Source organism: Chelmon rostratus, chromosome 14, assembly GCF_017976325.1.
Source record: "Chelmon rostratus isolate fCheRos1 chromosome 14, fCheRos1.pri, whole genome shotgun sequence".
Lineage (NCBI taxonomy): Eukaryota > Metazoa > Chordata > Actinopteri > Chaetodontiformes > Chaetodontidae > Chelmon > Chelmon rostratus.
In genome coordinates, this window is record NC_055671.1 from 17,998,667 (window position 1) to 18,026,576 (window position 27,910).

At 40.1% G+C, this 27,910-nt stretch overlaps 1 protein-coding gene across 4 annotated transcripts; it reads right to left on the reverse strand.

Annotated features, from left to right (window-relative positions):
* Nucleotides 1-70: 70 nt before the first annotated feature.
* On the reverse strand, nucleotides 71-27,854 carry p4ha2 (procollagen-proline, 2-oxoglutarate 4-dioxygenase (proline 4-hydroxylase), alpha polypeptide 2). Of its 4 annotated transcripts, XM_041952158.1 has the most exons (16): nucleotides 27,725-27,854; nucleotides 19,505-19,610; nucleotides 17,927-18,023; nucleotides 16,599-16,750; nucleotides 15,112-15,249; nucleotides 13,913-14,152; nucleotides 11,746-11,942; nucleotides 10,854-11,030; nucleotides 10,432-10,502; nucleotides 9,069-9,168; nucleotides 8,736-8,789; nucleotides 6,100-6,159; nucleotides 5,963-6,028; nucleotides 4,688-4,756; nucleotides 3,838-3,934; nucleotides 71-1,339 (listed from the first exon to the last, which is right to left on the reverse strand). In XM_041952158.1, the coding sequence occupies exons 2-16, from the start codon at nucleotides 19,590-19,592 to the stop codon at nucleotides 1,269-1,271; spliced, it is 1,677 nt and encodes a 558-aa protein (XP_041808092.1). In that variant the 5' UTR covers nucleotides 19,593-19,610; nucleotides 27,725-27,854; the 3' UTR covers nucleotides 71-1,268. The 4 variants fall into 4 exon arrangements, 3 of the variants coding, with proteins under 3 accessions (XP_041808092.1, XP_041808093.1, XP_041808094.1); XM_041952159.1 differs by lacking the exon at nucleotides 6,100-6,159; XM_041952160.1 differs by lacking the exon at nucleotides 5,963-6,028.
* Between the last annotated feature and the right edge of the window lie 56 nt (nucleotides 27,855-27,910).

The window sequence follows — 27,910 nt, forward strand, 5'->3', positions numbered from 1 at the left end:
CTGGTAAAGAGAGTGTGAAACCTTTTTTTTTTTTTTTTAAGACATTGTGAATGAAGACAAAACATTTTAATAAAAGACACTGTTTATTGACTTGCTTGTTTGCCATCTTGTAGAAAGAGCACACAATATAACAACAGTGTAATAATTTAAACACTATAAATAAAGACATTGTGGACATGTTTTGGAGGAAATGTACGTCTCTGTCAGGCTTGAATGAGAATAAAACAGTTTGGGTGCAAATGATTAAGAATGGAGTGACACAATGTGTAGAGACATTAAAATCACAAAACAAAACTGTTAGCAATGAAGGTACATTTAGGCCAATTTGTGTCTAAAAGACTTGTAACTAAAAATCTTCTGTTTTAATTGTTGTTTTACTTAGTGTGGTTCCCATGTTAACCTCTAAAAAGAGCCAACACCAGCTCATAACTTTACTATGCAACCAAGGTATTTATGTAAAATGACATATGTGACAGCTGGCAGCAAAATATTTCTATTTATGTTTTCAGTCTCTTCCAAAAACTTGCTTAACAACTTGAAAATGTTGGTTGTGGCTTCATGAAGCGGAAGTAATAGTCAACTCTGGTGTTATATCTGATTGTGGTGCAAAGTCTACAGTTGGGTCCACAAGTCTGAGTCCACCAAAAGCATTAATCATTTTTCTTTATTAAAAGCTACCAGAATTTTCTTCACTTCTTATTTAGAAATATGTTAAATGGAAACTAAACTTTTAATCTTTCAGAAATGTGCATATTAAATTGATAAATCACACCGACCTTTCCATCGTGCCTCCTGTATGTTTTGGTGTTTTTAATGCCAGATATTAGCTATGAGCTTCTCTGTATCGCCGCTTATGCTAATGCTTTTACTTTGAAAAGTTAATAGTTTCTTCTGAATGTGTAAAGACAAAGCCTCCTGGAGCAGCGTGGGGGACAAACTGTTCTCCTGATAGTATTTTGGCACCTCTGGAAGCAAGATTTGGCAGTTTTTACCACTAACTGAATTTCAAAACCAAGACTGTACTTGAACAGCTTGGTTCCATTCACTGTACGTTTTTATTAAATCTGTGGCTTGACTCACTTATTGAATAAAGCAGGGGTGGTAAAGGGATGCATGATGGAAAACTGAGTTCTGTACTGTAAGTGTTGTAGAGTGTGTGTGTGAGTTGCATCATTGCCAGAGTTAAGGCACTGCTGAGGGTGAGTGTGTGTGTGTGTGTGTGCATGTGAGTGAGTGTTTTCGCATGTTCCTTCGGCGTAAGTCAAACTTCAGTCCACTTCTGTCAGGCCGCAGGGCCTCCTGAACTCTTGACCTCGCTCATGAATCCACTTGTTTGACACTGAAAAAACAAAACAACAACACATGAGTAAGACAGAAATTGCTGGGTTAAGTAACATCTGTGTAATACCATAAAAATGAGTAAGTCTTACATAAGTAACATTCATTCACATTGATTACAGAGGTAGGTTTGGAATCTCAGGGGCTGATATCCCAAAACCTCAATACATAAAACCAAAACTACATGCCTAACCAGCTAAATACCTTTAGGAGTACACTAACTGTATTTTGTGAATTGGCTGAAGTGACCGTTTAGTGTCTCTTTAGTTGAGATCTAGAAAAAAAAAACTTTTACTGTTTCTGTAAAAGACCAAATGAGAATGGTTTGAGTGCTAAAGCTTTTGTGATATGCTAATAAAAACCATGCAGCTGCGGCACAGCATCTTGGCTGTTGTAGAGTGTTTTTTTTTTCCTATTCTTCACATCACATTGTGAAATTTGTATTTTTCCGACAGCTGCTGCAGGTTACGTCACTTGAAGCCACAGGACTGTTTTGTGCTTGTGCGAGTCAACATACAAATGCATGTAATTTGAGAACGTGTTTCCTTGTAATCCCACTGTATAAATTCCCATATATTTGCAAAAGCGACTTTATAGTTCTAATGATCTCTGGAGTCATTCCAAAGGTGCTAAAACCACAGCTTTGTTTGAGCTGAAGAGTCAAAGAAGATGTTTTTGTCAAATATCCTCTCTGTATCAAAGATATGGAGACCAACAACAACACCATAGATACCTGATAGGTGACGTCTTAAAATAAGATACCATGCTACCACAGTGTTCTTCTGGAGAACTGAATACAACAACACTGCTCAAAAAAAATAAAGGGGACACTTAAACAACATAATGTAACTCCAGGTCAATCAGACTTCTGTGAAATCAAACTGTCCACTTAGGAAGCAACACTGATCGACAATCAATTTCACATGCTGTTGTGAAAATGGAATAAACAACAGGTAGAAATTATAGGCAATTAGCAAGACACCCCCAATAAAGGAGTGGTTCTGCAGGTGGTGACCACAGACCACTTCTCAGTTCCTATGCTTTCTGGCTGATGTTTTGGTCACTTTTGAATGCTGGCGGTGCTTTCACTCTAGTGGTAGCATGAGATGGAGTCTACAAGCCACACAAGTGGCTCAGGTAGTGCAGCTCATCCAGGATGGCACATCAATGCGAGCTGTAGCAAGAAGGTTTGCTGTGTCTGTCGGTGTAGTGTCCAGCGCATAGGCCGTAGGAGGGCAACAACCCAGCAGCTGGACCGCTACCTCCGCCTTTGTACAAGGAGGAACAGGAGCAGCACTGCCGGAGCCCTGCAAAATGACCTCCAGCAGGCCACAAATCTGCATGTGTCTGCTCAAACGGTCAGAAACAGACTCCATGAGAGTGGTATGAGGGCCCGACGTCCACAGGTGGGGGTTGTGCTTACAACACCGTGCAGGACGTTTGGCATTTGCCAGAGAACACCAAGATTGGCAAACTCGCCACTGGCACCCTTTGCTCTTCACAGATGAAAGCAGGTTCACACTGAGCACACGTGACAGACGTGACAGAGTCTGGAGACTCCGACATCCTCCAGCATGACCGGTTTGGCAGTGGGTCAGTAGTGGTGTGGGGTGGCATTTCTTTGGGGGGGCCACACAGCCCTCCATGTGCTCGCCAGAGGTAGCCTGACTGCCATTAGGTACCGAGATGAGATCCTTAGACCCCCTGTGAGACCATATGCTGGTGCGGTTGGCCCTGGGTTCCTCCTAATGCAAGACAATGCTAGACCTCATGTGGCTGGAGTGTGTCAGCAGTTCCTGCAAGACCAAGGCACTGATGCCATGGACTGCCCCCCCCTTTCCCCAGACTTGAATCCAATTGAGCACATCTGGGACATCATGTCTCGCTCCATCCACCAACGCCACGTTGCACCACAGACTATCCAGGAGTTGGCGGATACTTTAGTCCAGGTCTGGGAGGAGAGCCCTCAGGAGACCATCCGCCACCTCATCAGGAGCATGCCCAGGCATTGTAGGGAGGTCATACAGACACGTGGAGGCCACACACACTACTGAGCCTCATTTTGACTTGTTTGATGGACATTACATCAAAGTTGGATCAGCCTGTAGTGTGTTTTTCCACTTTAATTTTGAGTATGACTCCAAATCCAGACCTCTATGGATTAATAAATTTGATTTTCATTGATAATTTTTGTGTGATTTTGTTATCAGCACATTCAATTATGTAATTATGTGATCTAGGATGTGTTATTTTAGTGTTCCCTTTATTTTTTTTTGAGCAGTGTATTTCAGCTCTTTAGCTTTTAAAGAGAGATAAAGTTGGGTGTTATCAGCCACCAGTGAAATGAGACGTATTTTCATGTCCTTGGGTGCCTCATGTGCCTGGGGTAGCATCGTGTACTTGGGTGCATGAAGAGAATGTATGTGTGAACAGACACCACTGAAGAGAATGTGCAAATAAGACATCTCTATCATGTCATAAGTCTGAATTTTGACTCACCCCATTTACTTCCTACTAAGACAGGACAGGCTGCGTGCCTGGTCCGATAGTCGCCCTCCCCGCTCTTGAACAGATTGTACCAGAACACTGCCGTACCCTGTGGAGAAATTACGTAAAATTTGAGGTAACATCCAAAGTGCAGAAGACAGAGGGAACACCAAAGGTAGTGTGCTCGAACAAGGAGAGCTGACAAAGAAACAGCTTCAAGCTGAGAATAGCTTATTGTTGCAACATGTTATTGCCAAGCACACTGGCAAAGAAAGCGTGAGAAGATTCTTTTGCAGCAATGAGTCAACTGAATTGTGAAGATTTTGAAAGTTGAGCCAGCAGGAGGTATCTGAGGATCTACAGCGTGCCTGTAAAGTGCTACAGAGCATAGCATGTATCACTTTGAATGTGATATCAATCCTGAACGGTATATATATGTATATATATGTATAACAGTATCAATGATAGATGTAATTATTATGGCCACTTTAGTGTGTACCTATATAAAGCCGCAAAATGACTTATTCAATTAAATAAATAAGTTCACCTTAATAGCCTTATCTGAAACGTGGTTAGATCAAGAGATAGAGGGCTGCAAACTATTACATGAACAGAACTAACAAACAAAGGGAGAAGGTGTGGCGTATCTGGAACAACAACTGAAACGAATGATAACGTCATTGAAAATGTGATGTAACAGCGAACCACACAGTCATTCTGCCAGGACTTGTTACTTAGAGAGTCTCAGCACATTTAACCATTACACTGACAGCAGTGCTGTTCAGATTAGAGCTGTTTTCCACTGAGGATGCAATAAACACACTCAACACAAAGTGCACACAGAAACACATGCTCCTTTCACCTTTCGAGGCCAGATTGCTGCTCCGAAGTCAGGGAAGACCGTGGCACCTCCTGCCTCGACATCACTCATCTGAGAAAAGACAACAAACTGGTTGGAGGGTTCCTCTTATTTTCCTGGAAAATACACTCAGGTATTCAACAACTCTCAATAGGTACATTTTTTTTGAACACGCATCTGTATCTGGGAAGACCTTGGCACCTCCTGCCTCGACATCACTCATATGAGAAAAGACAACAGTGTGGTTGTACAATTCCTCATGTTTTCCAGAAGGAATACACTCAGGTATTCGATAATGCTCAAAGGGTACATTTTTTAAACACACATTTGTATTTTTGGCTTGACAAGCATCTGTTTTACAATTCAAAGCAATATATTAAAGGGCAACATTCGAAGCACATACTGCTACTGACATCTACTTCGATTTAAAGTGACACAAATGATAATAACGTCCTTTTTGAGAATATGTAAACACATCCAGTATCAGTGGATGCTAATTAACTGACAACTTCAATGTTAAAAGTGTTCATGTCATTACATTACAAAACAATATACTAATTATTGCTTGATGAGCGATATATGATAAAAACTAGGTCCTGTAAATGTTATGCATATGTTAGTTAATTGCTCTGAAGTGATGGTGTCTAATGTGAAATTAGTACTGTACTGTCACTTTGAGAGATATTTCCTTGTACCATTTGTTTAACTGTCATACAAATTATTTTGACTTTTCTTAAACAGTTATTACAAGTAAACTTGTTTCTTATCCTTTTATGCAATGATTTGATGCATTTAACTGCTTTATTTTATTTCTGTAGCGTTGTAGCCACTGCCTGGCCATAATCTCCCTGCAGGAGTCCTGTTATATTGTCTCATCATCTGCATGATACACTTTTTTTTCACATTTATGGTTAAGATCAATAAAGTATGTGGCACATCAACATCACGTATCAAAGTGAACAACTATCCTCAATTAATTGCTGGTTATATGAAAAAAAAAACCCCAAAACATACCAAATACATACCTCATTTTTGTTTTATTTTATGCAAACCAGTGTTAGCAAGAATAAAATAAAGGATGGCTTCTACATCAATGTGTTAATGGGGCATAGTCAACACAACTCCAAAACATGGGAACTGACTGACAGAAAAACCTTTATTGTCGATACAGTTTCTCTGTCAACCAGTTAACGGTATATTTTTCCAGCACCAGTGTCAGGGTATTACCTCTAATTCTAGGTTTTGAGCTATAAGACTGGACTGGACACACGTACTTACGTAGTTCAAAAAAGTTGCCACACGATTTCCAGTGCCTAATCTTTTGAAAGCATCAGGCTCATCTTTCTATAAAGATAAAATTCAAGAGTGAAAATACAAGATGAAAACACTGCTCACTCGCACACACGTGTACTTACGTAGTTTAGGAACGTAGCAAGTCTATTTCCATCGACCTTGAGGTTGCTGTCAAAAGGGCGCTGCAACAGATGTTTGACACGTTTAACCCATCACCAAAAACACTCCCACACCTGGAGCCGGCCACGGAGGGCAATAACTACACTCTCATCAAATGAAATCTACCCTATTATCTGCCAGAAAACTGTGCTCAAAAGCACAAAATGTACGGATAAAACATGACGTATTCATTTGTACTACAGAGGATGCATCAATCATTAAGTCCCTTATTCCTTTAAGGGGTTTCCACAGAAAAAAACATGACCATTAATCTTCTTGCATGACCATTTGTATTATATATGTGTGAGAAATCACTCTACGGGAAAACTTGCAGTGAACAGCGCATACAGCAGTAGATAATAAATTCATGGGAGGCTACTATACATAACACACAGAGGGAACATAGTTCGAAGCTATAAAAGTCAGGGAGGTTTATGATGCTCCAGGGGGAGTTTCAGAAGTGAATGTAAAGGCTTTCAGGGAGGTTTTTAGGATAATGATTAAAGAAAAGAAGATGAGCGTGTGAGTATGAGTCTGGTAGCATTGACTAGAAAGCTGAAGAAGAAGTTTTGGTAATCTCCAAAGGGCTTTGAGTTTTGCAGTTTGTTTGTTAATAGAGAAATAAAGCTTTCCAGGTCGGTGTGTTTACTGGGGAAACCACCGCTCACAATCTGCTGAATCAGCACTGGCTGTTTGTTTTTTGCAAACCAACCGCAAGAAAAACACAGACACAACTGGAGAATACAGCCTCTGTGCCTGACTCTAAAACTGTTTACTTAAAGTGCTTCAGAATTAACTCAACACTCTCCTGAGCAGTAACGTTAATGTCTTAAAATGCAGCGCACCAGGAGGACCACCATAGGTCTGGAGGAGCAGTGACCCGCGTGAGTGAAGTGTGCATCAGAACGCAGCCATCATATGTGGTCATACAGATGTGGTCGTGGTTTAATCTACACTGGGTTGGAGAAAACTATAGACGCTACCTGAGAACATGTTTAGAATGGAGCTTGTTCAATGGTGTGCCGTTTGCGCCTCCGTATTGATATGTTTGAGCTTACATACGTGATAAAATGTGGCAGCTCGGTAGTTAATTATATTACATAGTTGACATTGTGAAATAGCTGCTGTTAAGTTAGGCAGCAATACCAACTGATTATGCTGAGGACAAGATCATGGTCTGGGTTAAAATAAGTTTGTTAATTACATGATTACGCAATATACATACGTAAGTACCTATAAAGAGAGAAAAACAAGAGCCACAAAGTGCGCGTATGGAGGAGGTCGGGATGAATGGACGAGTCAACGCAGGACTTTCCCACAGGAGAATGGGGTTCATTTCCCATGTGAAAGCAAGTTGTTTCAACGCAAACCATGATTTCTTTCTCTTGTCCAGCATCCTTAAATATCCTAAAATTGCTAGAGGAAACTACTGTGTATACAATCGATCACTTTGCCATCTTTTGCATACTGGTTTACAACCATAGCTCCGATTTCCATTTTAGCATCTTCACTCTCCTGCTACCTACTCTGATACTCTCTGAACAATCTCAGCATTAAGTTCTAACCTATGTTGCTGCCCTGTTAGTTTAGCTCCAAGCCTCACCGAGCCTGCTCACTGAGGTTCCAATGTGTATCTGTCAGAAGAGTTCATCCCTGCTAACATGAGCTCCAGTGCCACAGGCACTCCAGGTAGCTTCAGCCAAAGACTTGATAGCAGGGCTGTTAGTGATAGCCAGCACAGCCTCATTGGCAGGTAATGCAGAGTTTGTCCCTGTTCAAGAAGTGCAAGCAACCGGTTCTGTGGCTGAGGGTTAAACAAAAAATGCTAGTAATAACGAACTCCATCTCCAGCATCATTAAATCAGCATCACCAGCCATGGTTTACCGTTTACCCGGGGCCAGCGCTCCCAACATAGAAACTAACCTGATTGTGCCAGGCACACACTACCACGAGCTTTAGCTATATGTTAACTGTCTGTGGCCATTAACATTGAGGGATAATAATGAGATGATGAGTTGGCTCACTTTACTTAACCACTTGGAAATTATTGTGAGCAGGGATTTGGTGTTGTTGATAACTGGTGAAGTGGCCCAGCAAGCACCACATTAAGTCTTACAAAACAAAATCTCCAAGGTAACTAGAATTGTGCTCCCTCACTAAAAACTCACTATGTAGTAAGTATGATTTGATTCTACTGTGTAGTCTGGATATGACTGGTTTATGTGAAACAAATTTCTAACCTCGCTCTCTCGAAACATTGTCTGAGCTGTTCTACAGGGCTGAATATTGTTAATTCATTCACTGTTGTGGTTAAACCTCTGAAGAAACCACACCTTGAAATGAAACAGTCTCAGTCTGGCTTTTGACACCATCGATCACCATTGATCCTCTTAGACCAACTGGAAAAACAAATTCTCATCTCTGGCCTGGCTCTTGCATGGTTCAAGTCTTACTTATCTGAAAGCAACATAGTAAAAACTATTGGGTGTGTTTGTGCAGTCTGTCCTCATTCCAGGCTGGCATGAAGCATGTCAAGTCACGTCACTTCACTTTCACACTCGCACACATCCACTCTTTTCACCCACAAAGTAAACTCACCCTTGAGAAGTCATAATGTGGCTCGTACTGTCCCCCAACTCCATAGTTAGCAACCTGGTCAGCCATTGACAAAGGTAATATATATGTTAAAAACTACAATGCATGTACATAATGTGTGGACTTCTGTAGACAGGATATTATGTGCTCCTTTGTCTTATTATGTGATATTTGTGATGTTTATTCACTTATTTACGTGTCCTATTGTCCCTTTTCTTCACGTTCATTTTGAGTGTGAATGTTATAATTTTTAATAAAAACAGAAGAATGAATAGCAAGTGTAATATGTGACATGATGTATTAATACAGTAGCGTAATTCTGCAGTATTACATTACCTGTAGTAACTCTGCAGTGTCTACTGCAAGGCCTGTGATGTCTTCTATTCTCTGATTGACTCTATCAATAACGGGATCATCCTCTCCTTCCAACCATGCACTGAAAAAACAAAAAAATGCATATGTATGACACTGGAGGGGTATGCAACCACCAACACACTGAGGGACAGCTTCTTTCCCCAGAGCTGTCAGAGCTATTACCCCCAGCAGCCCCTCACTGGAGTGAGACACTGTGAGGACTATGAGCCACTGCACACTGTACTTTGTCCACCTTCACCTGCACCTTATGGGTACTTAACATTTAAGTACACACACGCTTACCTAAATTGTCAGCTGCATTCAGTATATAAATTTTAATATATATTCTCAGCTGTTTTTTTGTATATTTTATTGTTTTAGTATATTTTTATTTCTGGTATATTTTTATTTCTGGTATATTTTTATTGCATTTACACATATTTTTACTGCATGTTGGTTTATTTTATTTGATTATCTTTCATATCTTTCTTATTACCTTGTTTCTAACACGGGGGTTGCAATGCAAATTTCGTTGACATGTCCATGCTCAATGACAATAAAGGCAATCTTGAATCTTGAACTTCTACATTTTTTGTTTTGACTTTTCTGAAAATGGTCACAAGCCAAATTGCGCGCATGTTTTCATCCACTTTCATGTCTTTGTAGAGTGGTCGACCCCTGGCTTCAGCAGTCTACATGTTGAAGTATTCTCGGGCAAAAATACTGAACCCCAAATTGCCCCTGATGTGCCAACGATGTGTCATTATAACAGCTTATAATGAGCAGGTGGCCTAGCCATCATCGAATGAATGTGCGTGTGAATGTGTGAATGCAGACTTGTGTTGTTAAAGCACTTTGAGTGATCCTCAGACTAGAAAAGCCATTCAGCAGAGCGTGTAAGTTGCATGCTTCATGTGATTTATTCCCTGAATCTGTTTCCATTGCACTGCCACATTTTCATTTACTCATACTCCAAATTTTTCACCTCCCTGGCATTTCCATTCAGGTTTCATGCACATGTGAATGCGCTTAAAAGCAGGTGGTTGGAAACCCATTTACATTGCTGCACAAAGAACATAAATTTCGCCGCACTTTACAGTGAACAGGGAGACCTTGTAGCGAGGGCAGCTCAGTAAATGTTTCTGGTAACCGGATAAAAAGGCAGAGCTCCAAAATCTCTCACAGTACATTACAAAAAAGAAATACTGTAAAACACTGGAGTATGTTGGTTGTAGTACACTGCAAATTACATTAAGAATAAAGAATAAAAAACTGATAATAACGAGCTCTAAGCATGATTGAAATCATAGGAATAACTAAGGAGGCTTTCTCCTGAATGAGTTACCTTTTTGACACTCTGTAGTTGGCTGTGGTCAGGACGCCTGTTTTGGGGTCACGGACAGTCGCTCTGGCAAGCTTAAAACACAAAAACAGCACAGATATAAACAAAATAAGCGCTTGTCATCATAGATGTTACAAAACATAGTTTATCCACTCAGTTTTTTAACACGTAGGGATATCTTGTACTATATATATTTTCATTTACTCTCACTGATCTATCACATACTACAAATACATCAATATGTGTTATATACCAAATATTACACTGAATATATATTATATACTGAACAAATTTCTTACTCTATTTGCAGATTCAGAGACTTTCCTAAACTTTCTCATTACAATCCCTCTAATTTTGTTTTTATGTCTTGTGTTAAGTGCAGAATTTGTTCATATTTCTCATTTATCTATTGCTTCTTATCTAACCCTGGGTTTAGCCAGCGACTTTATCTTCTGGATCTCATCGTCTGACAGGACGTCCAGGTAGCGCACAATGTGGGGGCTATCCCACTCATCCTCTTCTTTCATGGGCTTCAGCAGGAGACGTGGGTTCATCTTCCCATCCTGGTAGCGACAAAACAAACGGCTGCGCCTTGCTTCGTTCTGACAAAATATTCAGGATAAACAGAAGATATTTAACCTTTTGTCTCATTAATGTATAATTATTCCTTTTTATCTGACCAGCAGGGAGAGCAGAATGAAAAATGTACTCGTCTCCATCGTATTAAGACAAGTCTGAGGTAGAGGATGTTTTTTCACTGAGCTGTGCTGCTTGAATCTGATTTCATAAGTTGATGGATTGCCAGTAATTTGACGACAAGAACACCTGCAAACTCATGCCTTACCTTGGCTCACATCAGCTTTTACATAATTTGACATGCACAGACAGTGACAGCTGATAAGACTGGATAATTTACACCAATAGTATTTATTTGTACCTTTGGGCAACCTCACCTGATCCCAGAATAACTCCTCCCAATTGAACTAGCTAGGTTAACTGAAATCACCTCTGTGCATCTGCAGAATGTTAATAAACAAGACACATACAAAATGGCTAAATATGCCTTTTAGAGCCATTTTTTTCCAAGATTGTTTGACTTAAGTCAAACATTTCCTACGTGGCGAAGGCATGTTTTGTGTCTGCAGCTGTTGCAAGATCTACGTGCCCAATTAAAATTTATTTAAATCAACGACGATCTGCTATAAAAAAAAAAACTTCACGTACAGCAGAATATCAGGACGATTTAGTTAGCACTTCTCTATCTTCTCTGCTACAGGTCTTCATATTACATCCAACATAATTCTCTTCATGTCTCACCATTTTGAGCCCCTCTCCTCTGCAGAGGGCCTCATAGGCCTCCCTCTCTGGGAGATGGTCTTTAGGTCTGCTGTAGGTTCCCAGCTGGATGGGCTCCTCCGAAACGGGCTCGTAGGCCTGGTTCATCTCATTGAGCTGCTTGAACAGTAGACGCTCAAAATAACGGAGGTTTCCTCCTGCCCTCTGGTGGCTGGAGTCTGTCAGTACAAGAAATGTTTAGCTGTTAGTGGTTCAAAACTCACCTGACAAGTATAATAACCTGCACTGTGAATTTTCTTCTGCTTCTGCTTCTTTAAGCTTTAATGATTTATTTACTTTAACCAAGTACTGTGTGATTTAATGCTTGAATTAACTGTGGACATCACCTTTCAGCTTCAATAAACTCAATCCTCAGTCATGGAGAGTAACTAAGTACAGTTACTCAAGTACTTTAAGGTACAAATTTGAGGTACTTGTACTTGAGTGTTTAACTTTAAGGTACTTTTCTACTCCACTACAATTTAGAGGGAAATACTATACTTTTTACTCCACTGCCCTAAAACAACAGCTATAGTTAGTTAGTTACTTTGTAGATGAATCCATAATCAGTTTAAAAATATAAATATATTAATATATATATTAAAACCAACAGGGTCATATGAAGCTGTTAAATTATCACCACGTTGGCCAACTACAACATTGAAATACTGCCTTTATGTTAAAAGCATCAATAATAATGATCCAACAGTAAATAACACCACGCTGACAGGGGCCATTCTGCACAATGAGTACTTTTACTGTTGATACTTTAAGTATATTTTGTTGGTGCTACTTAAACACTTTTATTTCAGATACAGTTTTAATGAAGGACTTTGGCTTGTCCTGGAGTATTTTATGGTGTGGTATTGCAATGTTTAGGTCATTAAATGATCTGAATACTTCTTACAGCACAGTTAAACCTTCATGTCTCCCTCATGTCCTCATGTTTGATGTACTGAAGCAGTAACATGGTGGATAGTAGGGAGAGCACACCCCCTTGTGGAGTTGGGGAAAAATACATTCTGTGCCTCCTGGTCATTTTTATGCAGGAGCAAAGCCGTTTTGTGTTCCAAAATTACAGGAACATGAACAGTAAACAAACTGTGCCCTAAGCATTAACTTACATAAGACTTTTCTCGCAGGAAGTAAACATCTAGTTTGCTGGAGGTAATTTAAACTCTACAAAAAGTATGTGTGCACACACACCCACAGTGCTGCGTCCACTGATTTAGTTTAAAATTCAGTGCTGGCAGGTGACCAACATGATGACATCTGTCAAAGAAAACCATCAAGAAGTTCGATTTAAGTAGCACTTTTATTCCTTTTTCTTCCATTCCATTTGTGGTCTTCATCGTATTGTCTAGCTCTAGCACGCTTACTGCACATTAATGTGTTTGTACAGAAGCATTTTTTGAATGCATACATGTGAATTTTTGTTTACCTTGACTGTTGACTTTTGTTGCACTTTTAAACAAATGGAATTTGCTGTATTTGTCTGTGACTTTTAACATTTACACATGAAAACAAAATAAATGAGACTGCTTTCTTTGCCCTCTGCTCTTCCTTTTTCTGGATTCCCAGTTACATTATTTTTGCTTAATCTGGACCATACCTTGCTTCTTGCTTTACTATATCCTTTACTTGTCCAGCTTCTTTCTTATGTGTGTATGAGCCATAATAAGTGAATTTTCACTATCTTTGCTACATCTGCTCTAACTCAATTCGTTTTAGTTGACGTGTAAACAAAGCATACCACAGCTCTAAAATGATGGCCTGCAGCTGTCTGCACAGTCCTTGATGCAGAGACTAAAATAACACTTACAAACCACGGGCCCTTACTTTGGATGGACTACACCCTGCTGCTCTGGCAAGGCCACTGCCTTTAGAGAGGAGGGCGTACTGTAGTGATTAGTGCAACAGCAAGAAGACAACCCATCAATTACCCCACTGTAGAGCATGGCTGTACCGGTCAGCTAACTGGTCTCTGTATGTGTTATGGGAGGCAACTGAAAAAAGTGCTCCTGAAATAAATGTCTGTATTATTTCAAGTTTCCAAAAAATGAGACCATGAACCCATTCACCCATCATTTATAGCTGCAAGAAACACAAATGTTGAGGTTGACTCAGGCTGAGATATGTTGCACCTTACCAATAGCCACTAGTCGGCGTGTCAGCTCAATGGCTCGAGGTAGGTCTCCCATTTGGTACACAGAGTAGCTCAGGTAGTCCAGAATGTCCACCTTTGAAACCACAGCCTCGTCCCCGGCATCCAGCTGTTTCAAGGACTGCTGCATCCACAGCACAGCGTGGTAATAGTCTGCATCATTGTAAGCCGTCTTTCCCATGTCGAAGCAGTCATCCACCGTCAGCAGGGCACTGGAGTGCATACCTGGGAACAGGATTCACTGAATTTAAACACTGACCACTTCGCACTGTGATTTTACTTCTTGTGAAAGTTATCACATTTTCCTCATCGTTGATGGATAATCTACCTGGGTTTGTCCCTTAAAACCCCCGAAAAATATTTAAATGTGATATATTTTCAAGCAGTTCATCATACCACACTGAAAGTCAATATATCTGTGGTAAGATAATATCAGCCTATATATATATATATATATATATATATATATATATATATATATATATATATATATATATATATATATATATATATATATATATATATATATATATATATATATATATATATATATATGTCTCATTCCACTTTGTAGTTACTCTTTCCTTAATAAGCTCCATCTTGGATATAATTTGGATGTTCATAATATATTCAGTATGTAAGTAGATATAAGTAACCTTAACAACCTAAGTATATGTTTTTTTACTTTCTCTTGCTGCTCTGACAAATTCCCTGCATGAGAACACAGACGTTTGATCAACTTACAATATAATGTGATTAATAAAGTTTAACTTAAGGCTGATGAATTCAACGTGTTGAAATGATGCAACTATAATTGAGTCGTTAGTGTCCTAACCACATGCACATTTATCCCAAATCTAATCATAACCCAGAACCAAAGTGATAAACCTTAAAATAACTGTACACTTAATTCCAACCTCACATGAAACTAACTGCAATTTTGACTTTAAACTCAAACCACTTGAAGAAGGTCAACATGACCTAATTTCACAAAATAGTTGTCTATCAGGGGATCCAAAACTCAAATAGCCAATCAGGAGGAAATTAGTATAAACACACACTATCACACCATTTAAATATCTTTATGGTTGAGTTCAGTCTTCCCTCTTTTTCTGCACACACTAGTCTACCCCTCTTAACACATTCACGTTATCGTAAATGATCACTGCACTCTCCTCGGTTACCTGGCAGCTTTCCTCTGGAGAACGCCTCAGAATCCAGCTGGTACGTGTCCTGAAGACGCATCAACGCTTTGGCTGCACCCGTTTCATCCTCCTCATCTGGAAAGTACTGTCTGTGCGCGGACATGTTGGAAATGAACCCTGGAGAGGAAGCAAGTAAACAGCGTCAGGAATGTCAGCGTGATTTTGAGAATGAAAAAGATGTTCAACTATGCAACATAAAACTAAAACAATTTACAGTAACAGCTTCTGTTCATATTCCCCTTACTTCATCATTACATATCAGGTATCACCATCTACTGCTCAGTAAAGTAAATCCCGAGGGCAAATCTGAATCATGGCCACGTATACAGATTCACTCGTATGACACATGATTGATGGTCATTTTATCTGCCTACAGCCAGGCCCAAACACACACACGCACAAAGGGAGAACATTGCCAAAACATGCAGAGATGAGGAACAGCTGTAGCTGAAACATGACAGCTTCTGTTCTCTCTGTTTATTTGGGATTAGGGTTGGGGTATTTGAGCAGAGATTTCCACTCCGTAGTTGAGGCTACAATCACTGCTCACATCCGTTATGGATTTTATATTTCCCGCTTGCCACTTGTTCAAGTGTCTCCTCTATAATTGTACAGACCAGGCCAAAAAAAGACCCCCGCCTTGGCAAAAAAATAAATAAATAAATAAATAAATCTTTTTTTAATGGTAAAATTAACAGCAATTATCCATTCCCTGGGAAACCAATGATTTGCATGCCGGCCTCTGTCCAAAATATGAGCCAACCTCTGTCGTTACAAAGGAAAGTTACCTGATGAGAGTGCCACTTCCAGTATTTCCCTTATATTCATTCTACAGAGGCATCAGCCACGCATGATCATTAATATCTTCTGCTCTAGCGTTTCAACAAGGGCAGGATTATTAGCCCCGCCACACACACACGGACAGCAGAGCAGTGGAGAGACAGCTGAAGTGACCATAACGTTGTTGGTACAGATTACAAACAGGCTCGGTAGTGAAAGACACTCTAACGTGCTGATGGATTCAGTATTTTTGTGTGTTGTGGTGATGCTGATTTGCCATTACTGTTCTCCGTGAAGTTTGCTGGATGTGATGTAATGTTGCCCCGGTGCATTGTATGTGGAATGAGCAGTGCACCAGACTTTAAAAAAACAGCTCATTAAATGCTACGTCGCTTGTCAGATCATGAGCATGCAGTAACTTGGGATGCAGATGCAGATTTGGCAAAGGCAAAGATGCAAAACCAAACTGGTGTGGATGGAAGTTTCTTGGTATATTTTGATCTGAGCTGTTGCACACAGGCAGGCACAATTCACACAGACAGTCTGTGCTTGTTGTCACAGCAAACGTCTGTATACTCTGTCAGGCAACAGCCACATAGCTGCATGTGGCCAAAAAAAACAGACTCACAGATTCTCCAGGAGTCATTTTTAGGCAAATAAAGCATACATATTATAACAAATCTTACCATCAGAGGGGTTCTGAAGCACCAGGGTCTCCAGTTCAGACCACTCTGTGTTGAGTCTCTTCATCAGTTTGTAGGCGTTCACTGGGTGGCCCAGGTAGTTCTCTGGGTCAGAGGTCGACACTCTTGTCAGAGCATCAAGTTTATTGGCCCAGCTAAGAGACAGACAGACCAAGTGTTGTTACAACTGTAAAAGCTCCCATTGCATGATTTGTTAATACTAACAAATCTCTTTGTTGATGGTTGATCCAACAGATGTAAATGTTTTCTTTCATTTGTTAGTGCTGTGGACTGTTGACGAAACAGATATTATTAATATTTATAACATAATAAGTTTCTGTGCTACTGAGATTGATTTTGATGCTCTTATCCATAAAAAGGGATTTCACATTACAAGCTCCCAAATCCATCAACGCCATAGAGACACTCATGAGTCATCATCGTGGTCAAGGATGGAAGTAGCTCAGTTCCTGTACTAAAATAAAATTACTAATACAACATCAAAAAAATACTGAATTAGAAGAAAAAGTCCTGCATTCTGAATCCTACTAAAGTAAAAGTACATACATTGTATCAGAACTTTACTTAAGTATCAAAAGTTAAGATTTAAAGTGACTCGTTTATTTTCGTACAGAAAAACTAAATTCTGCAACTTAACTTGAAGTTAATTCTTCTGACTTTTCTCTAATTTTACTTCTTTGGGCCTCAAACATTTATTTAATCACATAATATGCAACATTTTCTCATTAAAATATAATGAATATTCTCTATGTTATAAATTTTGTTGTGTGTACTTACATTATCCCAAATGTTTTCCAAGAATGTTCAAAATTCGTAATTTTATTCAGTGTTATTCATTTGGTCACACAGGAAACACCAGATGAGAGAATGAGGACGGAAGTTGACGAACATGACTGAACGCAAGGTCAACAAAGCTTAAGGACATTACCTCATCCTTACAATTTCTGCCTGTCAGGTGGATTTTTATTAGCAAAGGTGGTTGTTTAAAGGCAACAACTGCCATGATCCCACGCTACATCACGACATCATCAAACTACGTCTTTTGTTGTCATTGTTTGGATTGAGAGGGCCCTAATGGCAGAAATTACATACTATGCATTTAACTGAAACCATTTGAGAAGTTTAGAGGGAAAATGTCTCTTTGGTTGAACTGCTGACAACTCAGACATCTTTAACGTGGGCCACAGGAAAACTACCTGTAAAGTTGTGAACAATGTATTGTGGTCAGAGAACTGTAGTCAAGTATATTTCCCTCTGAAATGTTGTGGTATAAAGTACATAAAATGGAAATGAACGGTGTGTAAATGTACCTTTTGACAGCAGCAAGCTTAGACTCCTCTGCTTTTATGTACTCCCTCAGAGACTGGACCAACTCTTTTTCTGTGTAGATCAGGTCTGTCATTTGGCCTGCAGAGAAACAGATACTGTAAATGAGGTGTCACTGAAGACAACATCAGCATCAGCTTCCTCGCTAAAAAGATGCGTCGCTTTTTACTTTCCTTTTAACTGCCAAAATGCTACAGAATTCCTGTTACTGCTTACAAAATCAGGTTATGTGCATTTCCCAAACAAATCCCATTTCTAGTTGAAAACTAAAAGAGATGTGAGCAATAACAACTTTTACATGTTTAACCTCTGCTGCTCTTTGCTTTAAAGGCCTATAAAATGTATTTCTGGTAACACTGTTGGCCGCAGACTCAGCCACAAACTGTGGGGCTTTGATTGCATAGAATTACTAACTACAGTGGGCTGTTCATCCATGAGGGGCTGAGCACGCATCGTAAACAATTCCATGGAAACGGTCGGCCATGATTAATTCAGGGGTTGCCAGGGAAGACGAATAATGAAGCACTTTCATTGTTTTTGTGTGTAACCGGCATCGCCAAACGCAGTAAATCAACATGATTTAAGTGACTGTTTATCTCAGGAGATGCAGACTTCTGAGTGTTGTGATGCATAGTGTATATCAAATGCAGCTTTTGTTTCAACAGATTTAAGGAATTAATGGAGCACAATTATTTCTCTTAAGCTATTCAGGAAGACTCAAAATAACCTCAATACTTTCTGGCCTCCTCGCCACTTCCTCCATCTAAAAGAGGAAAGACTTGCATTCCTAAAATCCAAACTCTCTTCTCTTCAACAAGAGGCACTCTGCTGATGCTCCTATTCACAGAGTGTGACAAGCTTGAGTTGCCTAATTATCCAATATAAAATAGCCTATTTAAAGGGACCCGGTGGAGTTTTTGACCTCTAATTTTTTTAAAAGTCATAGCCACGCTGATACTCTTTTGTGTTACTTGGGACAGTTCGGATTGTGAGTGAAATACAAGGAAACATCAGGAACAAAAATCATTATGTTCTTTTCCAAAAAAGATCTACAGCCTGAGGTGAATTCAGACTGAATATGAAGCAAAAACAGCTGCACAATTAGTTGGTAGGTGTTCATTACCTGCAATTACGACAGTAAGTTAGGAAAATAATGCATAAACATTTTAAGAGTAGCATACAAAAATGTCCACATACAGGTAAACAGTGTCAGTCTACATTAGTTAACAAGACAACTCTCATAGGCTTGAAAATATGACAATATGTATCCATGTCTACTATACAGGAGAATCTGCTTGCATATTCATTGAGACAATAAGACGTACTGCACGAGTTTATTGTAGCTTTCAAGGCAACAGCATTCAGCGTTTAATATACATAATAACAGCAAAGTATTGGCTTCAATGTCACTTCTGATGTGTACAGAAAGAACGTTGGTGCCAAACTGAGTCCGGAACCTCTCACAATGGATCAAATGAAAGCTGGAAGCAAACTCATTGTAAATTTTAATCTAACAAAAATACCAAGAGGCGAAAAACGTTGACAGAGCTCTTTAAACTTACTGATGGAAGTGAAGATTTCTGCCTGTGTTGTCTGACAGCAGCAGCACCACAGAAGAGCCCAGAGGATGTAAGACGGGAACTTCCTCATTCTGTCTCTTTCAATGACCTGCAAGGACAAACATAATCACATCATGTCACAACAGATTTACACAGTCTAAGCTAATTTTCATCTAGCAAAATACTCCTTTGTTTGCAAAACAGTCCGGATAATGTTTTGCATATGGTCTTATTCTTCTCTAGCACCAATAGTCGAGGCTGCTAAAACCTGACAAAAAGTACTGTGAACACAAATTGTCCTTCTTATTTTTAAATCACAAACTTGCAGTTTGCATTACCCTGACTCAACAGATTTTGTCATGATGCTGTGTTTCCGCGCTGAATTTCATGATGGTCCAACAATATTCAAAGTTTCCAGTGTGTTTCCTATAAATGAGTCACTAATCCCTGCTGGAAGGCATGCTGTCATAATAGCCTCTTTGCCCAGAGAATAAAGAATAAGGAAGGACAATGTGGAAACATAATAGCCTTTTGTTTTTTTTTATAAAACATTCTGTATATGCAAAATATTACTTTGCAACAGAGCCAAAAATCAGAGCTTGCACTGCAAAAAGCACAAGTAACTCCCTTTCAAAACTGAACCTCAAATCAAGTACAACAGGATATATCCTTCACATGCTGAGAGGAAATTTAAAGATCCATTCAGCTAGAGATGCTTATTAAATTAATTACCGATTAGTTTGATTATCAATTGACTTTTTAAGCCTGCAATAACTGATTTTTTTGGTTGTTGTTGTAAAGCTGACAGTTTTAGTTCAAACAGCTTTACAAAGCCTATTGTTTCTAGGTTTGTTATGATTTCTTGTCAGAAGTTGCCACATTTCCTTCACTAATATTTGTCCTATCAAATAAACTGTAGTGTGAACTAGGGCAAAGCAACATGAGCTGTGTGGACTTTCGGCTATTACAGAGCCAACAACAGAGCTGAAGTTGAAAAAGCAGGACTAAACAATGGCACATGGCATGGTGGAGACTCTCTGTTCCCAGTCCACTGAGAGCAGCTTTGTTAGGTTTGGTGAGGTGAAAAGCGACACCGCTCTACTTTCTCCTCTTGGATTTCATCCAACACCGCCCCAATGCATCACTTCTCAATGACGACTGTTTACCGATGCCTGTGCAAAGCATGCACATGCACCCACGCACATACTTCTGTCTGCACCACCATCTAATCAAAGGCTTTAAGAGACAGACCATCTGAGGCATAACAGGGGCACCTAAATCGTTAGTGTAGTAATAACTTCGTGAGGAATCTGCTGCAGGTGGAAAAGAAATCATTTCACTTATATGACACCTGCTGACAGAACACAAGTTGACTTTGTGCTGTTGCCAAAATAAGTCACGACACAGTCAATGCATTACGCAGAAACAGAAAGAGACACTAAGACACCTGCATCATCTCTGAGAGGAAGTAAGCCATTAACACCTATGACATATCTACAGGGGAAAAAAGTGTTGAGTGGATCTTTTGTGAAGTCCTTCGTAAAACAAACAAGGTGATGGAAGGTATAATTTGGCTTATTTGTGACAAATGGGTCCTTTTAATGAGGCAAACATCAAGACAACCACGCCATATGGTACTAACTAAACAGTAGCTGTTATTGGTGAGGGGCTGTGAAATGCTTTAGCACGTCAGGGTGAACTCTAATTTTGCTTTCCAAGATGTTTCAGCCCTGCATGTAAGACCGAGGCAAACTCTGATAGGAGAGTAGAATCGTGTTTTTTAATAACTTCCAGATAAATCTTGACAGGAAAAGAAAGAAAGCGTCACAAGAGCTTTGATCAACAAACTTGCTGTTGCAGAATATGCTGGTGAAAAGAAAAGACTTGGAGTTTACAGCTTTTTTCAACCAAGTTTTAGCACTTACAATTACAGTTATTTTGCTGGAATGTACCAAAGCATTGCCTGGAATGTCGGTATATAGGTCAGTGGCTGTATTTAAAACGTGTCAGAAAAGAACAACACCGAAATCCACAGGGCAACACATATTTGGTGTTACCTTTTAGCCTGGGAGTAAAAGCATGTGATCCATTTTCTCAGCACAGAATAGTCATTCTGTCTCTTCCACGACCTAGGAGAGCAGCAGAGCTGTTCTAACTTGCCTCCAAACATGCCTACATACTCCACAGATGTGGAAATACGGAACGCTACATTTGGAATAAAATCAAGCCTCCCCTGACATACTGAATGGATTTAAGCTCCTAATGTGCCAGGGAAACTCCTGTCATACACAAAACTATGCCAGTCAAAACCCTTACAAATTACACTGAATTTAAGAAAACACAGCTACAAAATGCAACCAGCTCCTATGCCATGCGCGCTGAATAATTTCCAGCCACCCAACATGATTATTGCAAAGGACTAAAGACATATTGGTTATGCATGCATGATAATTGTGGTCAGTTGGCTTGGGTGCACATGGACGGTCCCGGACCATGAAAGCAGACCAACGTCAGTGCCAGAGCATTGCTCGAATTATCTGTGTCGAAAAAACATTCACACCACAGATTTCATTTTAGTGCATTGAGTGCTGAAAAAGAGTGAAATCAATCACTCCTAAAGGAGAACTTCCACCTCTTGAAGCTTTAAAGCTCCATAAAGAACTCAAGTCTCAAGGAAAATGTATCCTTAATAGTATTTAGCTTTTAATGTTATATCTGGTGGTTTACTTAATGAGTGCTAGCCCAGATGACTATAATCAGAGCCCTAAATTATGAATGAAAGGATTAAATCTTTCTCTTTGTAATTTAGAGGCTGTGTTATTACGCAGCACAAACACAGTCCTGCCCGTTGTTGCAGGTTGTAACACCCATATCACATTCCTGGAAAGAGGCCTGCTACAATTACTACCCCACGTTCCTGAGAGTCCTGACTCTCGCCTGGCAGTTCTGGCCAATGTAGGGGAGCAGGACTGAGGACGGGACAGGATATGATATGAGAAGGTCATGAGAGGACAGAACCAGACAGCTGTATTTTTAAACATACAGGGCAACGTGTGCTGCAGACCTGCGCTTTGTGTATTAAATAAACAAGAATCTGTCTTCCCTTTCTTCAAAATACAACAGAGGTCAGCAAAAAGAGAAGACAGAGGTCAGCAGAATTTTAAATAACGTGACCTTGCTGGATAAAAACAGTATTCTTGCTCTCACTTGAGGGACTGTATCTCTGCTCTCTCCATACACCAATCTTGGTGCGTGAATCTGGATCAAGATTTAATTCTGTACTCGCAGATATAGTCACTGCACCTGCTGGAGTTGATGAGGCTTTTAAAGCATGATCAGCTCGCATGCTTGCAAAAGAAGGAAATTGTGAGGGACATTTAACAATTTTTGGACATTTTATAGACTAAACAATGATTCAGTTGATTGAAACTAGTCATTAGATGCAATAATTCTGGAGAGGTTTGCAAGGTTTCTTGTTTGCACCTTGACAGACATTTTTAAGTGACAATTCCTCCTTCCTACTAGAGTTGTGCTCAAAATTTGTCAACGATGACAGCAAAGCTCAGGAACTCTTCTGAAGCCAGCGATCGGCTTTAAGTGCTTCCAGACTTTTGCTGTTTTACATGGAGGCGTGGCTCTTTGAGAGATAAGAAACCAAAGTATCACGCTCTCTGGAAAAGCAGTCAGGATCCAAGGTCTGCAGTGGGGCAGGGGTTTCTACGGAGCAAACGTTTACTCAGACAGGAACATTTTCAACATCTGTCTTGTTCTTTTCTGCTGGACCTCACTTAACAACAAACTGACAGAGAAAAACCTGGCCGGCCTGAGCAACAGCTGTCTTTGGTCACACAATTGCCAATCGGGGAAGTTAATAAAATAGATCTCTTTCCCAGTTTTGAGGGAAAGCAGAATAAAACATATATCAAGATAAAAGGATACTGTTTATTTTTAAAGACTAATTAATGATAATACTGATCTTTCTCATCCTTTGTTTCCCAGTAAGTTTAAAAAAAAAATAAAAAGAATTTCCCAGGAAATCCAAACGAGCAAAGTACTGGAGCTGATGTGAGCAGGAGAGCGTTGTCAAGACAACTGGAGCAGCAGTTCAATACTGTTGCAAAAGACCTATTCCCAACGGTTTTAAAGCCTTCAATAATTGTAGGAAATGGGCTGTACAAACTAAACTAGCCTTTCAGGATCATATCCACAGAACACATTTAATATGAGGGAAGTAGGATAGTTAAATGAAGATTAACTCAAACCGCTAACAAGTTGACAAAAATAAGGAACTATTTAACTCAAAGAGCCTGACTTGCAAGGTATCAGGGCAGTTCACATTTTCTACATTACACTTTGGCAATGAAGACCAAATTCCAGTATTTTGATGAAACTAATCCAGAGTAAGAAAGCAGCTATTTATGTTAAAAAAGAGCAGGAGTTGCAGGCCAACGAAAACTGAATTCCTCATAAGATAGACAAGATGCTTGCCAACTTTTTCCACACTGTGAAGCCTGTAAGAGGCGCTCTGACATAAACAACACATGGTTGATACTAAACAGGTATTTTTCTCATTGATGTTAATCAGTGATCAGGACTGGCTCACACCTCCCATACACAGGCAGAGGCAACATTCACGCACAAGATCATGCTAACACACGTGTGCAAAATGATACATGCATGCTCCATAATACACCACACGCAGCACAGCGTCCACAGGCTGTGAACATGCTCAGGCAGACGCTGCCTGTCAGACTCAGGGAGATTTAACTCTCCACTAGCAAAGAAAACAATTTCAGATTCAAACTTGAAACCTGTCATAGCTGCTGCACAGGCTCCTCCTCGATCAGACCATACTCATATTGACATGAATCTGTTAAGGATAATGTGATGTGCAGGACATTTGGCTTAGTATTGGCTTGGCTTAGCATTAGTAGTGACCACAAGATTCAATCTAAACACAGTCGAATCAAACTAAGTGCATAAAATTGTGCTTTGGCTTTCACTTCCACTGAATTACACTTGAGCGGTCAAGGTGGTTTCCAGTTTTGAGGAAATTTCACAACTTCATACAGTCAGCCTGCTAACACAAATACTACTTACATTGGCATTTTACTCCCTGCCCTGAGACAAAGGAAGTGAGCATTTCCGACATAGTTTAGCAGACCCTGTACACTACACAACCTCTAGCTCTTGTTCCTTTTGAGTTTCAACACACTTATTGTGATTTGCTTTTGGAAAAAAAACCCAAATGCATCTAATTTCATGCAATGTAAGCAATATCAGGGAGGACCAGGGCAAAGGGTTAAAAGACCTTGTCCAAGATTTTTGCTGACCATCTGTGTTTGATATTAAGGGAAGTTCAGAGCTGAAAAGAACATCTGCAGCCATACTGAAACTAAAAATAGCCTAGGTTTATTCCACCTTGAGGGACACCCATTTCTAAATGTTCTCCCCAGCCTCTGATCACGGCCAAACATCGTAGCGTGGCAGCCAGGCTGTTCTAGCGGCGGTAAACTGTCACTAGATTGCTCTGTGGCAAACAGGTTCATCTCCGCCTGATAGAAGAGCTCATTCATACCACAGCTTCACCGTTTACAGAGCGTGGCTCATTTCTAAACCATGCATTAACATATGGAGACAGCCAGGCTCAAAGCTGCATGCATTAGTTTACACAAGCGAGCACACACACGTTTTTTTTTTTTTTTTTGTACCATCCACTTCCAAAAGCCTTTTCTGGTATGTAAACACTGAAAGCTCATATGAACAATGTTTTAATAAATATAAACGACCCAGGGATTTTCGATCTTTGATAAAGAGACACACCCACACTTGGACACTGGCTCACGTAACTTAATAAAGCAGCTCTACGTTTCAGCTGTATCTAGTGAGACATCATCCTCTTGAGCGGGCATGTCACCTGCCTCACAGCACAATTACTGCTGACAGATCTGTGGAATGCCTCCATTTGTTTCCAATGGCCGCCACATCCAATTACTGCCGTTATAAATGACTCAGTGCATCACTCACCTGGCATGTATATAAGCTTTTATACTGGGATTGTCTTTATGGTGACATTTTGTGCCATTTGCCAAGGGGTGGACAAGGCTAATGTCTTTTCTTTTGGAGCTTTTTATCTATGTACTAACCTTTTGAACCCAATGAGCTGCTGGTTGTTGAGCTACTTTGAATTCAATCATATTAAAGCGTCGGTTCTAGATGGGAAGTAATTCATCAATTATTCTATTAGCTGATGAACAGGAAATGAATCTTTAACTACTTCAATAATTGATTAGTCACTTTTGAAGCAAAAATGCCAAATTTTCTCTGGCTCCAGCTTCTCCAGTGGGAGGATTTCCTGCTTTTCTTTGTCTAATGAGAAAGTAAACTAAATATCTTTGGGTTTTAGACAACTTGTCACACAAATAAGAAATTTGAAGTAAAGCCTGTCTGACATTGGATTTATGAGGCAGAGACCAATATTGATACTTGGCCTTTTTAAAAAGTCTGATAACGATATATTGGCCAACAAACAACATTGGTACAGATCCCTTTTACTTATTTATTTTTTTATTGTAAGAAAATCAACCAGTCAGTGCTCTCTGGTGGACGACAGGAGAGCTTGACCGATTTTTGGGGCCAAAGCCAATGTTAGGGAGTAAAATATTCCGATATTGATATATCAGTCGAGATATCCAAATAAATCCAAAATTCACTGGGGATTTCATAATCATAAATTACCCTGAGTATCTTTTTCTGCATTATAATTATAAAACGTTTTCACATCAGCACATATGGGACATATGCCTTTCTTAACCTCAACCCTGCTTTGACGTTTCCTCACAGCCATTCCTTGTTACTTATCAGCTACTTTACAGATCGATATGATACATCTGTAATAAGCTAATACCAGGTGATATCAGCTTGGCTGATTGATCGGGCTGGTTCTAGTCTGAAGACACTGAGCTGGGTTTTAGGAAACTGTAATTGTGTTTTTTTTCAATGCATGGTTTAAAATGAGTCACTCTGTGAAGTCACAGTGAAGCTGTGGTATGAATGAGCTCTTCTACCAGGCAGAGATGAACCTGTTTGCAACGCAGCAATCTGGTGACAGCTTCCCACCACGACCACAGCCTGGCTGCCACGTTAACCTCGTTCAGGGGCTGGGAAGAACATTTAGAAAGGGTTGCCTCTCAAAGTAAAACAGACCTAGCCTATTTTTAGTTGCAACAAGGCTGCAGATATTTTTCAGCTCTCACTGCATCAGCAGATTAATCAATAATGGAAATAACTGTTCCTTCTCATTCACCTCTTGTTGTTTATAGCCATGCACATAGGTATTCATATTTTGCACGGGTTTTGAGATTTCTGAGATTTTCACACTTTGTTTGTGCAGCTCGCAGCAGTGATTGTTATACAAAACCATCAGGAACATTTCTTTCCAGAAACAGCGTCTCTATCACTCAGTATGATCAACTCACCTCACGACTGACACACTTTCAACTGGGACTCCTTCCTTGATAGAAAACCGGACTTTCTCTTTTGGTGTGACATGCGACACGACTCTGAGAACAACGACAGACTGCGCCTGACCTTCTGTAAACTCAAACTGGGCAAGAGCAGCAGTTAAGCCGCCGAGGAGGACTGGCTGATCCCGGGTCTGCTCATCATCTGCAGCTGGATCGTGGTTGTCCCGGTGACGTCAGCTCGGTTGTTTCTAGACATTCCCAAAACTTCAGCTCAGAGGGTCTCGCGAACCTTCTGGAGTCTGGGCTGTGGGCTTTTTTTTGCTGCGCCAAAATTTAAAACCCCGGGTCAACATCCGCCTTAAAACCGTGTTTGTGACGAACAAAAACAGGTGAATTACACCGCCCGAGATGCTCTGACGCAAAGTTTTAAAAGTTCGTGCGCTTTTCGCTGTGAAACATGGTGACTTAACCCGAGTCTTACATTACAATGTCACCAACATGTCGGAAATAAACACACACCGCACGAAATAACGAGCCGCTGTTACTTTACCGTCTTGGTACCACAAGGTTTTGACTGTCAGGACACACGTTACACACACACACACACAAATAAAACCCCCCAAAAAACCTGTTGACCCCAGTTCTTAACAACCATCCCAGCATGTTCTGCAGGCACGCGAGCTCATCGATTCCCGCTTCCAGGGATGAAAACAAGAGCTTTGTGGGTAATTAGACTCAATATTTAGGGTTATCTTACCTTTCTTCTCGTGAGATTTAAACAGTGCCGTCACACTTCGGTATGTGGACGCAGTTTCTCTCGGCACCCCGGGGTTATGAGCAGGACAGAGGGGTTTTCGTCGTTGCCACGTACAGAGCCTCCAGGAGGGCTGACCTTAATACTCTGAGTAGACGCACAGGCGCGTTTTCTTCTGCTGCTCTCAAG

What these genes read in the sequence shown, in the direction of transcription:
- p4ha2 (XM_041952158.1), bottom strand. Translation starts at nt 19,592, where the DNA reads ATGAGGAAGTTCCCGTCTTACATCCTCTGGGCTCTTCTGTGGTGCTGC. An exon ending in CAGCAATCTGGCCTCGAAAG is followed by an intron (nt 3,935 to 4,687) that starts GTGAAAGGAGCA and finishes ATTTCTCCACAG; the next exon opens with GGTACGGCAGTGTTCTGGTA. An exon ending in CTTAGTAGGAAGTAAATGGG is followed by an intron (nt 1,340 to 3,837) that starts GTGAGTCAAAAT and finishes TTGTTTTTTCAG; the next exon opens with TGTCAAACAAGTGGATTCAT.